The 16,168-nt window shown below is 40.9% G+C and overlaps 1 protein-coding gene across 1 annotated transcript in view; it reads right to left on the bottom strand.

Moving 5' to 3' along the window:
* Positions 1-16,168, bottom strand: part of HSD17B12 (hydroxysteroid 17-beta dehydrogenase 12) — a 176,467-nt gene that overhangs the window by 10,348 nt on the left and 149,951 nt on the right. Inside the window, exons 8-9 of the mRNA XM_082628845.1 lie at positions 11,759-11,840; positions 9,809-9,874 (exon numbers count right to left, since the gene is read on the bottom strand). Of these exons, the coding sequence (XP_082484971.1) occupies positions 9,809-9,874; positions 11,759-11,840 (148 nt within the window). The remainder of the gene's footprint in view (positions 1-9,808; positions 9,875-11,758; positions 11,841-16,168) is intronic.

A 16,168-nucleotide genomic window follows, 5' to 3' on the forward strand; every position in this document is an offset into this window, starting at 1 on the left:
GACAACTTACACCCATGCTTTGGGAAACATGGGTCCAGAGAACGCCAGGCTCCAGTCTATTTACACAACATGGAATTCTCAAGACGGGGTCTAATCTGCCTTTTATGAGCACTAAGTTCACCAGTGAAGTCAGCACATATTCTTCAGGCAGAGGCTGAGGCTCCTATGAGGCATTTCAGGGAATCTTTTCTCCGTAAGTCTGTATATTCATCCTCCATTTCAGGATCTGAATAACTGTATGCATAGAGCCTAGTTTTGGAGTTTGTATTATTTCACTTGCGGACCAGAAGATGAGCGTTTCCACAAAAGGGCCTGTGATTATCTCATTGGTAGAAACCCTTGGCCTTACTAGAAAATGTTAGGAAAAAGGAATCATTCTGATGGAACAGAGATCCCTGATAACATGGCAATGAGCAAAGGCCCCACAGTAACATTAGGTATAAACCTTAGCACCTAAGCCCAAAATGAAGGAGTTAAAATGTTGTGCTCTACATAAAAAAATCCTTGATCAACACTGGCTGGCTGATAATCTTACAAATGACCTACCTCCAAATATGTGGAATTCATATGTTAACATTCAAAGGACAAAAGGGAAAACAGTGTTAGCTCACAAAACAGCATGTATTGAACAAGTCTTTCCTGAGCGTCTACTAGAACACTGTTTTAGGCACTTGCAATATAGTTATGGACAAAGACAAAGTCCCTGATCTTACTGAGCTTACATTTTAGTGGGGGGAAGGAGGGGCTGGTGCGCACAGCCTACAAACAAATGGTTAAAAGAATGTATACAATATTGGCAGGTGATGATAAAAAGGAAGAAGAGGGCTTCCCTGGTGGCGCAGTGGTTGAGAGTCCGCCTGCCGATGCAGGGGACACGGGTTCGTGCCCCGGTCCAGGAAGATCCCACATGCTGCGGAGCGGCTGGGCCTGTGAGCCATGGCCGCTGAGCCTGCGTGTCCAGAGCCTGTGGTCCAGAACGGGAGAGGCCACAACAGTGAGAGGCCCACGTACCGCAAAAAAAAAAAAAAAAAAAAAAAAAAAAAAAAAGGAAGAAGAAAAATAAACCTGAGTAAAAGGTGGAGGTGATGGAGGCTCTTCCTGCAGGTGATCAAGAAAAGCCTCTGGGATAACGGTGACATGTATGTGCTATGGTCACATATAAGCAAAGATCTCAATGAAGGGAGAGAGCAAGCCAAAAAGATACCTGGATAAAGAGCCTTAGACTGAAAGAAGAGCAAGTGCAAAGGGCCTGAGGTGTGAGTGTGCTCAGAGGGTTTGAGGACTGCAAGGAGGCCAGAGAAATAGCGGGGGGAGGGGGCGCACACGCTAATGTGGAACATCTGCAGTCAGAACACGGTGGGTCACAATAACTCTTGGTTTTACTCTGAAAGAGATGAAAAGCCACAGGAGAATTTTCAGCAGAGGAGTAAGATGACCTGGATTATGCTTTAAAGAGATCACAGACTGGGGGCGGCTATAAGCAGGGGTGGGAGTAGGGAGGCCACATAGGAAGATGCTGCAAAAGGTCCAGGGCAAGAGATCGCGGTGGCAGTCATGAGAAGTGGTCAGACAGTGGATGTGTTTAAAGGGTCAACTAAAGTCAGTGAGATTCCCTGATGGACTGAATTTGCGGTGCAAGAGAAAGAATAAGCTGGATACGGCGGGGGGAGAAAACTTCAGCTTTGAAATCAGACAGACTTGGATTCAAATTCCACTTGACCACTTACTAGTCATGAGATCTTGAGCAAAATACTGAGCTTTATTTTCTTTCTTGGGGGATATAGCATCTTCCCTATTCTATTATTACGAGGATCGAAAAAAAAATTGTCAGTTAAAGAGTGTGAGATTTAAACTCTGGTATGTATTAGAATTCTTTTCTAAGTTTTCTAATATTTATAATTTTCAGAATGGATTTAGAAAGAAAAAACTTGGCTGAGTTTTTATATCCTGTAAGAGGGGTAAGAACATCATTTTCTATAGAAAATGACTGTGGTAACCAGCTGGATCTCTGAGTCCTTTCTGGATACAGATTTAATGTGGTCTGAAGGACTAAAGGACATCTTAGGTTTTTAGTTCTTGTGGTATAACACTGCTGTAAAAGGCCAAGGAAAAAAGCCATTATCACTGACAAAAATGAGGATTCACCTAGTTGGAAGCAGTCTGGGTCCAATGATCCCAACAGGACTAATTTTACTATTCTTCAGCCATTTCTCAAAGTTGGTGCAGTTGACTAGATATGAATATTTCCTGTGAGAATCTTTCTGTTGCTTTATAGTTCTCTGTATTTAGACTCCATTTGCACTAAAGACACACACCATTACCTCCTTTTACTGTCATTGGCAATTAACAAGAAAGATGGATGAGGACTTATGTTTTCAGTCCCGATGCGAATTTTTCTGTGTTTAGCTTTCTAGCTCTTTGAAGCCTAGTAGATCTGTATGATTACTCTAAGCAATAAAATGTTTTAACGAAATACAAACGACGAATATCTTCTTTCATTAACAAAATAAACTGGAATTTTGTTTGCTCCCTCATCTCAATTTGTCCGATTTGTTTTCTACATTTATTCTGACTAAAAGCTACATTTTTAACCGAATTAACAAAACCACCAACTCTCATCACCAAAAAGCAACAAGGCACTGGAAGATAGGACTTTAAGAGAATGGGGCCCAAAGAATTTCTCCATTATGGTAAATTCACACTTAAATGGAATATTCTTTTGTAATCTTTGTGCTAAGAGTGAGAAGCCCCCTTCGTTTTCAGGCCAGACCGGCTGAAACCTACACCCACCTTCTCTGGGTCTGGGGGGGTCTCCACCTGTGTCCTCACCTTTCCTCTGGTAAAAGGTCAGGTAAACTAAACCTCATGTGATGGTTTCAGTTAGCAAATGGTCTCCTTGTTGACAGCATTTCCAGAGACCTGGCTTCGCAGCTCCAAGGAAGAAAACTATGGTGCAGAGTAACACCCCGGGGAGAAGCAGGAGGGCACGGCATAAAGAGCACAGATCATGGCGTTATTCAAACCCTCACGGTCAATCCGGATAGCTAAATTCCCCATACCTCCCCACATTACCCAACACAGCAGCCTCCTTTAGGTTCTTCATAGAGAGGATCACTATGTAAAATAATCACATTCATGTGTTTGTCTGCTTGCTATTGTCTGTCTCCTTCCCACTAAATATAAACTCTGCCACAGCAGGGACTTCATCTGTCTTTTTGCTATTGCATCCCCACCTCCCTAGTAGTTCCCTCTCAGTATTTCTTGACTGAAGAAACGTGGAACAAAATACACACCTCTGGTTTTGGACTTACTATCCCTTGTCGTTGTAATGTGTTTAAATATCTGTCTCTCTCTGTGGGTGCCCTGAGGTCAGAACCGTGTCTTATTCACTTGCTTCCTCCCTGCCTGGCTGAAGAGCTGGCCAGTGGCAGGCACTTACTGACCTTAGGCAAGTTACATGATTCCTATTGATTCTTGGCTTTCTGTCTGTAAAATGGGACTAGGTTAACATCTATCTTAAATGAGATAACAAAATAGGTGAAGACATGGGGCATATTGTAGATAGTCAGTAAATGCAAGTTTCTTTCCTTACTTCATGCTTATGTTTCAGAGTTTCCAATGTTTTTATTTATATATGCATTATCATGTGTCCCCACGTGCTAGTGGGGGAGGCTGAGTCTCAAGGTAATGAAGCAGCTTTCTGCGGGTTAGACCATTGAGGGGTGATACCAGAACTAAAACCTTGGTCTGCTGACTGTAGGCGCCGCATCCTTTCCTCACCGCCTCTAAGCACACCAGTAATCAATGTGGTCTGCATAAAACCACAGCCTGGACTGAGGGAGCTAAGACTTCTTACTTTGAAATGGGTAAATATCCGGGCAGGGCTTCATGAATTCTTTAGCATCAAAAAGCTCTTCATAAGGCAGGTGTGTGAAGAGTCATTCATTGCTGGATGCTAAATCTAGGGGAAACTGTGAGAGGGGGCAGGACATCTGCATGGTTTTCAAAGTGTCTTCCCACAGACTGTTTATCAGTGCAAGGGAAAAAAACAGTAACGCTACAGCAGAGAAACTGGGTAACCCCTTGACTGAAGGGTCGAAATCAACATCAGCAATAAGGGGCAGATGGATATCATGTGTCTCTGGATGTGATGCCCTGAGAAAGACACAATGTCACATATGTCATTTTGGCCAGGGAAGCATAACCTGAATCTAACCATGAGGAAGCATCAGAGAAACCCCAAGTGAGAAATGTTTGATTATAAAGAGCAGAGGAGTACTGTCCTCTTCAAAAACGTTAATGTCATAAAAGACAAAGAAAGGCTACGGATGTATTCCAGATTAAAGGAAAGTAAAGAGGCAGGAGAACTATATAATACCTGGTCCTCGACTGAATTCTTACAGGAGGGTAAAAAATGCTATAAAGAATACTATGAGGGGGAGTTCCCTGGTGGGCTAGTGGTTAGGATTCTGGGCTTTCACTGCTGTGGCCCAGGTTCAATCCCTGGTCAGGGAACTGAGATGCCACAACCCGAGCAGTGTGGCCAAAAAAAAAAAAAAAAAAAAGAATACTATGAGGTCAGAAATTAGAATACAGATGGTAGGTTAGATGAAAATACTACATCAATGTTAATTCTAAAGTTGGTAACTATATTGTGATTATTTATAAGGGTATCCTTATTCTTTGGAAATATACACCAAAGGATTTGGAGGTAAAGAAACATGACATATGCAACTCACTTCCCTATGATAAAACAAATGAAGTAAAATGTTAACAATAAGTGAATCTGCATAAAGAGTATTGGGGTGTACTTTGTACTATTCTTATTTTTACAAGCTTTCTATAGATTTGAAATTATTTCCAAATAAAAAGTTTTAAAAAAATAAGGTGGCCTGTGAAAGTTTTACAGAATAAGAGTTCGAGGAGTATAGTTTTAGGATGTCATCTTAGTTTCAGCTATTTCTTACTTGCTTGGTATTAAGAGACAGAGCCCGGTACTGGGGTCCACCAACTAGCCAGTCAGAGCACTTTGGATTTGGCCCTTTGAAAGAGGCATAATTTTGATTGGGTTTTAGTTATAGGGTAAGAATGAGAACAGATCATTCTCACCAACAGAGCACACTTTCCATGAGACTTACAAGGATGTACTTCTTATCCTCTATTCAAACATCAACGGAGTCAAAATTCACCTCTAGGACGTTTATATCACATGTTGTTACTACTATTTATTTGTGTTTCCAGGAAATGCTTATATATTAGCAAATCTGAATTCATGAAGAAAATTTTAAATGCTCTTACAAAATTACAGGAAAGAAGTTGAGGGCAAGATGGGGAGAGAAAAAAGCAAAGAAAAAAATATTAACAAGGAATTAATACAAAACGAGCTGGGATTTGAAAATCATACTCTCTTCCTCTCCCAAAAGAGCAATCTGTTGTATCTTCACATGGAGGTAGACCTAAAAAGAGCACTTGCCTTCCAAAGATTAGAAGAAACTGAATTTTGGTATCATAGCATTAGCTTGGAAACCCTCTAGAGTTTGAAAATTCAAGACCAGAGGCATATGGGAGCAACAGAAGGAGCTCAAAAGGCCTTAAAAACAGAGGACTGTGCACCACCAAGCATGGCCATGCATAGCCAGGGTCCTCTGTGATGCCAGCAAATGGCAGGTCTCTGGTGTGCCCCGCATTACACGTGCCATTAGCAACACAGAGACAAACACGGTAAAAAGTCTGTTCTCAAGAATACACTGGAGTGGGGGGAGTCCTGGGCCAGAGAGTATCAGGCAGAGGTATACAATAAGGAATAAGAGAGCAGAAGGGAAGGTGTAACCACAAGTGCCCAGCGGCCAAGATAAGGTTTCCCAGGGCAGGTGAAATGAGGCTGAAGCCCTGAAAGACGGGCAGGGGCTGCAGGCTCCGGTGCGAATGGGGCAGGGAGGAGATGTGGAGAGGAGACTTGCAGAGGAGTGGGGGCAAAGGCGTGCCAGCAGAGGAGCCAGTCAGGGGCACCGCAGAGGGCAGAGCATGCACTGGACACTACAGTGTCCGCTCTGGTCGGAACGTAGGGTGGCGTGATGGAATGGCAAGAGGCGATGGCCTCGTGGGGTCTGAATTCAATCCTCAACATGACGGGTGGCCACTGGAGGGCACTGAAGGAAAGCAACGTCATCTGACTTGTTTTTAATAAGATCACCCAGGAAACAGTATGTGGGATGGAGTGGAAGGGAAAACTAGCTGATAAATACTCCTAGTCCAAAACAACGTGCAGACACAACATACCACCAGAGAAAAACCAATCATTTTTTAACTGAGCTTCATTTAGACCAGATTTTTTTTTCTTTAATCCCTTTGGTCAGAATTAATATGAGATTCTCTTCTACTTCAGAGTTTTGATGTGTTCACACAGAAATAACAACTGTACTTCTCCTTACAAACATTTCAGTTTTTGTTTTTTTCACTAAATTCATTCTAAGTTTAAACCATGAATGAATTCCTATGAAGGAAGAGAATGATCAATGAAATTACATCATTTATAATTCACTATTAGGAAAAAATAAAAATTTGTCAATGTAAAATATTTCAGAAAACAAATGCTAATGTGCTTTTGTAGTAGCTGTTAGTCACAGCAGATCAATAGGCAGACCATATGCAGAAAAGATTTTTGAGGGAAACCAGACCTGAAAGTGAGAGACAGTCTTGTCTGTTCACGGAATTTGAGAAATTGATCATCTATACTCACAAGGCCTAAGACTCCCTTTGTCACTGAAACACTTGAAGCTTCTGGTCACACTGACTCTAGGTCACCCACCAATGGACCTTTAAGATTCCTGCCTGCTCTCAGTAGTGTTTAAAAATTGTTAATAGAGTGAATATAATAGATTCATCACAATGAGAAAATGGCACCACATTGTGTGGCACATGATGCCTGACCTCCCGAGTGCTTTACTGATTTCCTGTCACCAAAATATAACACGTTCTACGTAGCAGGTTCAAACTATTAGCATTAAAGTGACTGGTGTCAAGGAAGCGGGAAAAGGCAGCGTATGGTAGCTCCGTATAAAATTCAAGATTCTCGAAAACCCTGTCCTCCCCAGGGTACCCTATATTTATGTGGAGCTGCAAATTGGAATGACACCAAAGGGCTATGACATCGAAGGATCCCTTGGGGGAGACCTCAGGTAAGGATTGAGGGGAAGCAGGCTCTAAACTGACCCTGGAAGACGAGGAAACATCTACCCTAAAGATATAAGGGAGGAAGTGGAACTAAGCAGCCCAGCACCTTCTGGTTCGTGGCTGCCTAAGCAGATGGATCCAAAAAGTCTTCAGTGCTGTCCTGAAGGCCTGGAGCAAGTAACCCTGTGGTTAAGAACAAAGGCTTTGGTGCCGAACAGACCTGGACTTGAGTCCAGTTCAACATGAGCAAGTGGCTTAACCTCTCTGAACCCCAACTTCCATAAATTTAAAGATGATGATGATCAACACCATCTTATAAGATCATTATGAGATGCAATGAAATACATGGATACCTATGAAGTGCTAAGCATTGTTCCTGAAAAGAATCCCCTCAAATATTACCTATTATTATTATGATTGATCATTTGAGGCTTCAGGGTGCAAAAAGGAAAATACTAGGCTCACAGAATTAAAAGCCATAATGAACACTGGATGTGTGAAGAGGTGGGGGCAGGTCGTGGACAGGAGCAGGAAAGGGGTAAGAATTGCAAACTCTCCCAAGACATTGTTGAAAATGTGCCTAATCATGGAAATACTGTGCACCATTATTTCTTTGTGTTGAGCAATAGCTGATTTGAGACTGACACCCATAAAAACCTCTATATTTGCTTCCTCTTGTATTTTGTACTGTAGTTTCACAGCATTGGATCTGTTAGCTACATAATAAAATCAAAGGTCTCTATAAAAATTAAGTCAAAATGGATCAAAGGCCTAAATGTAAGAGCTAAAACTATAAAACTCTTGAAAGAAAACATGGGGGGAAAATCAACTATACTTCAATAAAATTTTTTTAAAAACAGGGGAAAAGCCTCATGACATTTGACTTGGCAATGATTTCTTGGATATGATACCAAATGCACAGGCAACAACAACAAAAAATAGATAAACTGGACTTCATCAAAACTTAAAACTTTTGAGCATCAAAGGACACTATCCATAGTGAAAAGGTAACCCACGGAGAGGGAGAAAATATTTGCAAATCATATACCTAATAAACGGTTAATATCTAGACTATATCAAGAACTCCTACAATTCAAAAATAAAAAGCAAGCAACCCGGGCCTCCCTGGTGGCGCAGTGGTTGAGAGTCCGCCTGCCGATGCAGGGGATACGGGTTCGTGCCCCGGTCTGGGAGGATCCCATATGCCGCGGAGCGGCTGGGCCCGTGAGCCATGGCCGCTGGGCCTGCGCGTCCGGAGCCTGTGCTCCGCAACGGGGGAGGCCGCAACAGTGAGAGGCCCGCATACCGCAAAAAGAAAAAAAAAAAAGCAAGCAACCCAACGAAAAAATGGGCAAAGAACTTCAATAGACATTTCTCCAAAGAAGATAGCCAAATGGCCAGTAGACACTTGAAAAGATGCTCAACCTCACTAATCACTGAGGAAATGCAAATCCAAATCAAAACCACAATGTGATACCACTTCACACTCATAACGATGGCTACTATAAAACACAAACAAAAAGACAATAACGAGTATTGCTGAGGATGTGAAGAAATTGGAACCCTTATGCATTGCTGGTAGGAACGTAAAATAGGGCAGCTACTATGGAAAACAGTAAGGCGAGTCTTCAGAACAAACAAAAAGAATGATCATATGATCCAGCAATTCCATTTCTGGGTACATATCCAAAAGAACTGAAAGCAGGGTCTCAAAAAGATAGGGGTACACCCATGTTCACAGCAGCCAAGTGGTGGAAGCCTCCCAAATGTCCATCGACAGATGAATGCATAAACACAATGTGGTATATACACGCAACGGAATTATGAAGGAAATTCTGACACATCCTATAACATGCATGAAGCTTGAAGACATTATGCTAAGTGAAATAAGCCAGTCACAAGAAGACAAATACTGTAGGATTCCACTCACATGAAGTACCTAGTGTGGTCAAATTCAGAGACAGAAAGTAGAATGGTGGTTGTCAGGGGCTGGGGGGAGGGGAAATGGAAAGTTATTGTTTAATGAATACAGAGTTTCAGTTTTGGAGGATGAAAAAAGTCCTGGAGATGTAAGGTAGTAATGGGTGCACAACAATGTCAGTGTACTTAATGCCACTGAACTGCATACTTAAAAGTGATTTAAATGGTGTTTTCGGTGATGCATATTTTACCACAATTAAAGAAAACTAAAAGATCACTACCACACCTATATCATCCTGTTGTATGCAGTCATCCTCGTGCTAGTAAAACTCAGTTTTATTCAGCTCTCTCCTCTCTTGTGATTATTATACAGAGGCTTTGGAATAGTCACGGCACTCCTTGCATACGTGGCAGCTGAGAGATATTGACAGTCTAATTCTTTCAAAATAAGATCATAATAACTTACAATTATTATGCACCAACTGTTTATGCTGCATAGTTCTGCTTTAGGTATTACCAATTAAAAATTCTAGGAAATAACTGTTTAAAATCTAGACTTAAGTGCATAAAGGAAAAGAAACCATGTCTTTAATGGTGTGCTAACGTCACATTCACTTACTTAGGAATGTGATTTTCTTTCGTTGCCAAGACAGCAACAGTTGCTGTGGAAACCACACAAAAACAGGGATACTTAACTGAAACAAACTCCACTCACCTGCACAAAGATGCCCTTGCTCTTATATTCCTCATGGAGGCACCTAGAGAAGAAATCTACAAAAGCCTGGGAGGGGGTGGGAGTGAGAACACAAACACACATATTACATCAATCTGCCTGATCTGTAGCCATGGAAACAAAAACAATCAACTAACCATTTAACACTACAGTTTCTAATCATTCTTTTCATTTCAAATGCAGAAGGGACCTTAAAAAAAAAAACCTTCAAAACCTCAAGTTTTCTTTATCTGCCACTAAATTAAGTATTCTCTTACCAAATATAATATCCAGATCAAATGCTGATTTAACTGGAAAAGGCGCTTCTTTTCTTCTTTCAGAAAATGACTTTCCGAGAAGAAACGTCTTATTATATAACAAAGGATGCGTTCCTCCTCCCCACTTGCCATTCAAACAGAAATACAGTATGAATTCTGTTCAAGTCTGTTCTATGGGGATTTTGTTGTCAGTAAAGAAAAGAAAAGAGCAAGCGTCCTCTTGGCCCTTTGGGATGGCAAGATCCAAGAAGTGTAGAGGTGAACGTGACAGCCCATCTTCTTCCAACAGAACAACTTCAAATCTATTTGTAAAATATAATGTGCCATTTTTTTACAAAGGTGGACTCAACCTCAGGCTTGCAATGCAAAGTATCAGTGATGACTCTACTAGGGTCCTAATTTGTGACAGTCTTATGTCCGTGGAGCAGAACAGGCAAGAACAAGTTGAAGTTCACCAGTCGCTTCAAGAAACATGGTGCTCATTTTAAACATGCCTACTGCATGTTTCAGATATACAGAAAGCAAGCAGATTGCAGGGCTGGGGGAGGCGGAGCCAGGCTTTTTCAAAATACAGTGCGTAGTCACTTTAAGTTTTTCCAGGGGACAAAGAGCCAAGTGAAAAAGAGGGCAGGAGTTTTGCTCTTTTCCTTTCCTGTCATATTGCAAGCTCTTATTGTGCATTTTATTTTGTTCATTTTCCCCTAAAAGCTTGTTTAATTTCAGCATCCCAATGGTCATTTTTATTTCAGAGATGTATCCTATGCTTCAACAACATATTTGAAAATGATGCTATGGACCTGCAGGCAGTACAAAATGCATTCTAAATTACTGTCCTAGTAGTAACGTGAAAAGAGGTGAATGGTGATGTGGTATAAAATTATGGCATCTTACAGAGAGGTCTGGAAAATTCTTGTCTCACTCCAGAAGTGGCAATAAATATCTGTGAACTTTGAAGAATGTGGCAAAAACTCACACTCTCCCCATCTATCTTGTGCATACTATGTATCTATGTGCTGACTAGCTACGATCCTTCTAAGCTCTGCGGACTTGGCACTTAAGCTGTATGCTGAGTCATTCATGAATCAAATCCCCATTCTTAGACTCATTTATGTTATGTTCTGAACAGCTGAGCTAGTCTGGCCCAGACCAAGCTCCCTGTTGGGAAGGACAAATACCAATTTTAAAACCAGTAAACTGGGGGCTTCCCTGGTGGCGCAAGTGGTTGAGAGTCCGCCTGCCGATGCAGGGGACACGGGTTCGTGCTCCAGTCTGGGAGGATCCCACATGCCGCGGAGCGGCTGGGCCCGTGAGCCATGGCCGCTGAGCCTGCGCGTCCGGAGCCTGTGCGCCGCAACGGGAGAGGCCACAACAGTGAGAAGCCCGCGTACCGCAAAAAAAAAAAAAAAAAAAAAAAAAAAAAAAAAACCAGTAAACTACTGGGAGAAAAAAAGCATCTGCAGATCTGAGATCTTGGTGCCTCATTTGTAAAGTTGATACCAGTCAGTGTATCTCCAGCTCTGGCTCCTCTGAAACTAGTGCTGGCTATTTTCCTTTTCTTCTCAGTCCATTTAAAAACTGCTAAGGCTAGAACTTCAAGAAAGTTCCATGCCCATTTCTCAGACTGAGAAGTATTCGTTATTCTTATTCTGACACAATTTACTAAAAAATTGTTCACCTTGGTTGCAGAGTACACGGTCAACAATGGAACTGGGTACATGCCACTGGCAGAGGAGATGTTCAGAATTGCCCCTTTAGATCTAAAAAGGAAGATGCAAGTAAACAGAATGAAATCATATATACAATTGTTTATAAATTACAGATCTAGATATCTAATTATTTGAAACAGAATATCCTGGCTGTTTTTCTAACACACATCTCTCCTTGCCTCTCATCAGCACGTGACATGCTTGGTCATTGAATGAGGCATAACTCAATCAACTAAAAATAGCTCTTCTTTGCAATTAGCTCATTTCTCAGTCTTAGTAATCAGGGGCATGACCAGATTAGATCTTCAGTCTCCTCCAGTTGATTTCTATTCTCTGGCCATAGCACCAAGAATTCTTACTCTTAAAAACACTCTCATACTCCTTGTATGCCTTTAATTTGGCATATCACCACATACTATCATGCTGTCATATTTAATCATTCTATGAGTATAAACATTCTTCTCCCTCAAAAAAACCATAAGCTTCTAGAACTCAGAGCCCTTATCTTACACTTTTCCTCAAAATACTCTGCACGGTCCTGAGCATGTAACAGGTACTTACATGAATGAACGGTTATGTCCTGCTCTCAGGCACTAAATGCAGAGTTGACTCTAAAATCATGCGACTCCATAGTTCATCAAACCATATTCTTTTGCGAAGAGGCAAAGCTCAATTTCTACTGTAACTTTTAGTGACTAATGAAAGTTCAAAGTCAGAAAGTTACCAGGAATTACTCATTCTACAAATAAATGAAAATTAGTTTGAGGAAAGCAATGCTGTAAAAACATACAAGTTGTCAGCAGTCGTATATGGCTTGTGTAAAGTGTGAAGTTAGGGTTTTAGGAATTTTAGACAGGATTAACAGCCAGCTTTTCCCCCTCAAATCCATTCTTTTCAGGGGAGTTGGTCCCCTTATTCAGCTATTGCTATCTGCCCCACCTGCCTCCTGCCCTCTAGATGAGGTTCCTTTCCTTCAACTTAGTTTCTCATTATTCTTGGTCTGAATTTACTTCCTAAGGCCTAATTTTTAAGTATTTTTTAAAAAGGATGATACAGACTCCTCTTATACAAAATAATAAAAGAAACATGATTAAATGGCATCTAAGTTATTCTAGACAGACATCTGAAAAGAAATAATCCCCAAAGGTCACCCAGTCCATCTGCCAGCCTCTAGGCGAGATGCCACTTCAACCATCAAATGAAGTCTGGACCCTCCGCTTAATGAGTCACTGAAAACGAGCTGTTGTTTTTTGTTTCTGTTTTTGAACTGAAGTCCTTATTAATAATAGTTATATACACTTTCCTAAGTGGCGAAATCCATTAACACGTTGGACACAGAAATCAAATCTCAAATTTTAAATTGTTATATTACAGTTTTGAAGAAAGTTGGAAATATTTAGTCAATGTATTAATTATATCATTCTTGTACTTTTTGCTTGCATCTCTCGCACAGACAGAAAAGGCTTTTCTTTTTAAATTTTAAGAGAGTAAGAATGCCTATCAGGAGTTAGAACCCAATTACTCTAAGGTTAAAAACTGGTGAATTAGCAATGAGTATCTAGTAATTTCATTTTATCTATATTTGTGAGATAGTCCTTTGATTGAAATGGGTTAAAAACCACCTTGGTTACTGAGACTTTTAATACAGTATTAATTTATGATATTTAAAATATCTTTTTTTAAATTAATTATTTATTTTGGCTGTGTTGGGTCTTCCTTGCTGTGCATGGGCTTTCTCTAATTGTGGTGAGCGGGGGCTACTCTTCGTTGTGGTGCATGGGCTCATTGTGGTGGCTTCTCTTGTTGCAGAGCACGGGCTCTAGGCCCACGGGTTTCAGTAGTTGTGGCACGTGGGCTCAGCAGTTGTGACTCGCAGGCTCTAGAGCACAGGCTCAGTAGTTGTGGCACACGGGCTTAGTTGCTCCGAGGCATGTGCGATCTTCCCGGACCAAGGCTCGAACCCATGTCCCCTACATTGACAGGCGGATTCTTAACCACTGCGCCACCAGGGAAGTCCCGTAAAATATCTTTATCTTTTATAGGGTGTTAAAAATGTTCTCAAATTAGATCATGGTGATGATACACTCTGTGAATATACTAGAAACCATCACATTATATGCTTTAAATGAGTAGATTTTATGATATGTCTCAATAAATCTATTAAAAAAGAGAAAGAGAAAGTGAAATATATTTATGATATACTGGAATGCATCACCTTTAAGCTAAGGGCAGATCCCAATTAAGTAGAAGCTAAGAAAGCTATTGTATCTTCTGCAATACAATATGCTTTCTGAGAAGTAACCCCAAATCCTGACAAGTTGCACCCCATCCTGAGCCCCAAGCATCCTTGTAGGTTTAGGTAGTGCTTTATTTTAATGTTTTCTCATGTAACCAGGAATTGCTATGTCCTCACTCATTCACAGCAAGTGAAGAAAAGCCAATTTGAAGTAGTTGTAGAAGATGCTGTTTTTCACTGTAACCTATCACTGCTGGTTTTATCAGCAGGATTATGGGCTGGATGATACTCAAATTGGCTGAGGTGACTGCATGTGCCCTTGAACAAAAATCTTACATTCTTTATTTCCTTCCACACAAATGAAATACAATTGAAAAGTCTTCCAAAATTAAAGTTTAAATGTTATCAAAAACATTTTAGGGCTTCCCTGGTGGCGCAGTGGTTGAGAGTCCGCCTGCCGATGCAGGGGATGCGGGTTCGTGCCCCGGTCCGTGAAGATCCCACATGCCGCCAAGCGGCTGGGCCCGTGAGCCATGGCCGCTGAGCCTGAGTGTCCGGAGCCTGTGCTCCGCAACGGGAGAGGCCACAACAGTGAGAGGCCCGCGTACCGCAAAAAAAAAAAAAAAAGAAAGGAAAAAAAAAAATTTTTAAAAATTAAATCTTGACCTCACCAAAATTGGTTCCTAAAACTTCACTCACCAAAGCAATGATTTCAATACAGGAAAATTTATTTAAAGATAATAAAAACCTTGTTCCTGGTTGCAAAATTAATACAGACCAATAGTCAAATATGCCACAATTATGCAAGCATGTGCTTTGTTTACTCCTTGAGGCAAGTGAGATTTTTCTTTCTCATATATTCTACCCTAATTTAAAATTTCTAGGGGGTAGAGTTAGTTTGAGTTAGTGAAAAGTCAGAATTGGAAGGTACTTTATTCAAAACACCATATTTGCACTCTAAAATGCATAAAAGCAAATCCAACTCCAACAAAGTATAAAGCGAGAACGCACTAGATCTAAGTAAACACTAAAAGGATAGCCTTTATCACTGCACCAAAATGACAGTAGAGAAAACACCCCTTCCACAAAAACACTGTGCTACGAAGGTTTGTCTCGCAAAAACCTTCCCCCCCACACACAACAGCATAAAAGTCTCTCTCCCTCTCTCCAAGGATAATGATATTCGACTTAGTTTTGTCTGAATCACAAATGACACACTTGTAGAGCTGTCTCAATCCTTGTACTGTATACAGTGTCTATTCTTTACGTAGAGATGGAGATGAACATTTGGGACCACGAGGCACAAAGGACTCGCCTTTAAAATCAACCACTTTGTCTAGCGCTAATCCCCCATCTAAGCAGAATTAGTGACGTCAAACCAGTTTCCATGGCACAGCCAGACTCATGACAACTCTGTTATATGAAGCAGAGGGACAAAATGGGCTGCGCTTAATTGCACACAGAAACAAACATAAAACCAAACCCTGGTTAACCTCTCATTTTCTGGGGACTTGGGGAACAATTCTAAGACTGGAAGGTACATTGAGAATATTTGCTGAAGTTCCATAATGAAGACTCATGATGCTCATATTTCAGCACATTTCTAGTTTGTTATGACAAATATCCAAATAAACAAGTCAAGTAATATTTTCTGTGATACAACATTCTTAATTCATCAGGTTGCTTTCTTGCTAACAGCCACACGATGGTGTCTCAGTGGTGTAAGTTATTGAGGATCTACTAGAATTAAAATACTGCAAAAAACAAAGCAGAAAATACCACTGCAGATAAGGAAGCACCTTTTCATCCAAAATTATTCTCTTCAATGACTAGCCCTCCCACAAGCGAGACATTAAACACACAAAACCCTATAAAATTCAGTACCTTATATTTATAGCCTCCTATAGCTATGCTTTCTAGACTTTCCTCTGTCCTGTGAAATCCCCAATTAGAAAACTCTCTTTAATGATCACTTGGATAAAAAAAAAATTCCCAAGCCTCTTTTCTTCCTTACATGCCCCACTATTCTATCAGACTGTTGTAGTATCCTTGTGCACAGCTCTTACAAAAATACTATTGTCGTAGAGGAAGTGATAGGTCTTCCATGAAATAAGTCACTGATTTCTGCCTTCCTTGGGACCCT

This window comes from Mesoplodon mirus (genome assembly GCF_964341445.2).
Source record: "Mesoplodon mirus genome assembly, chromosome: 7".
NCBI lineage: Eukaryota > Metazoa > Chordata > Mammalia > Artiodactyla > Ziphiidae > Mesoplodon > Mesoplodon mirus.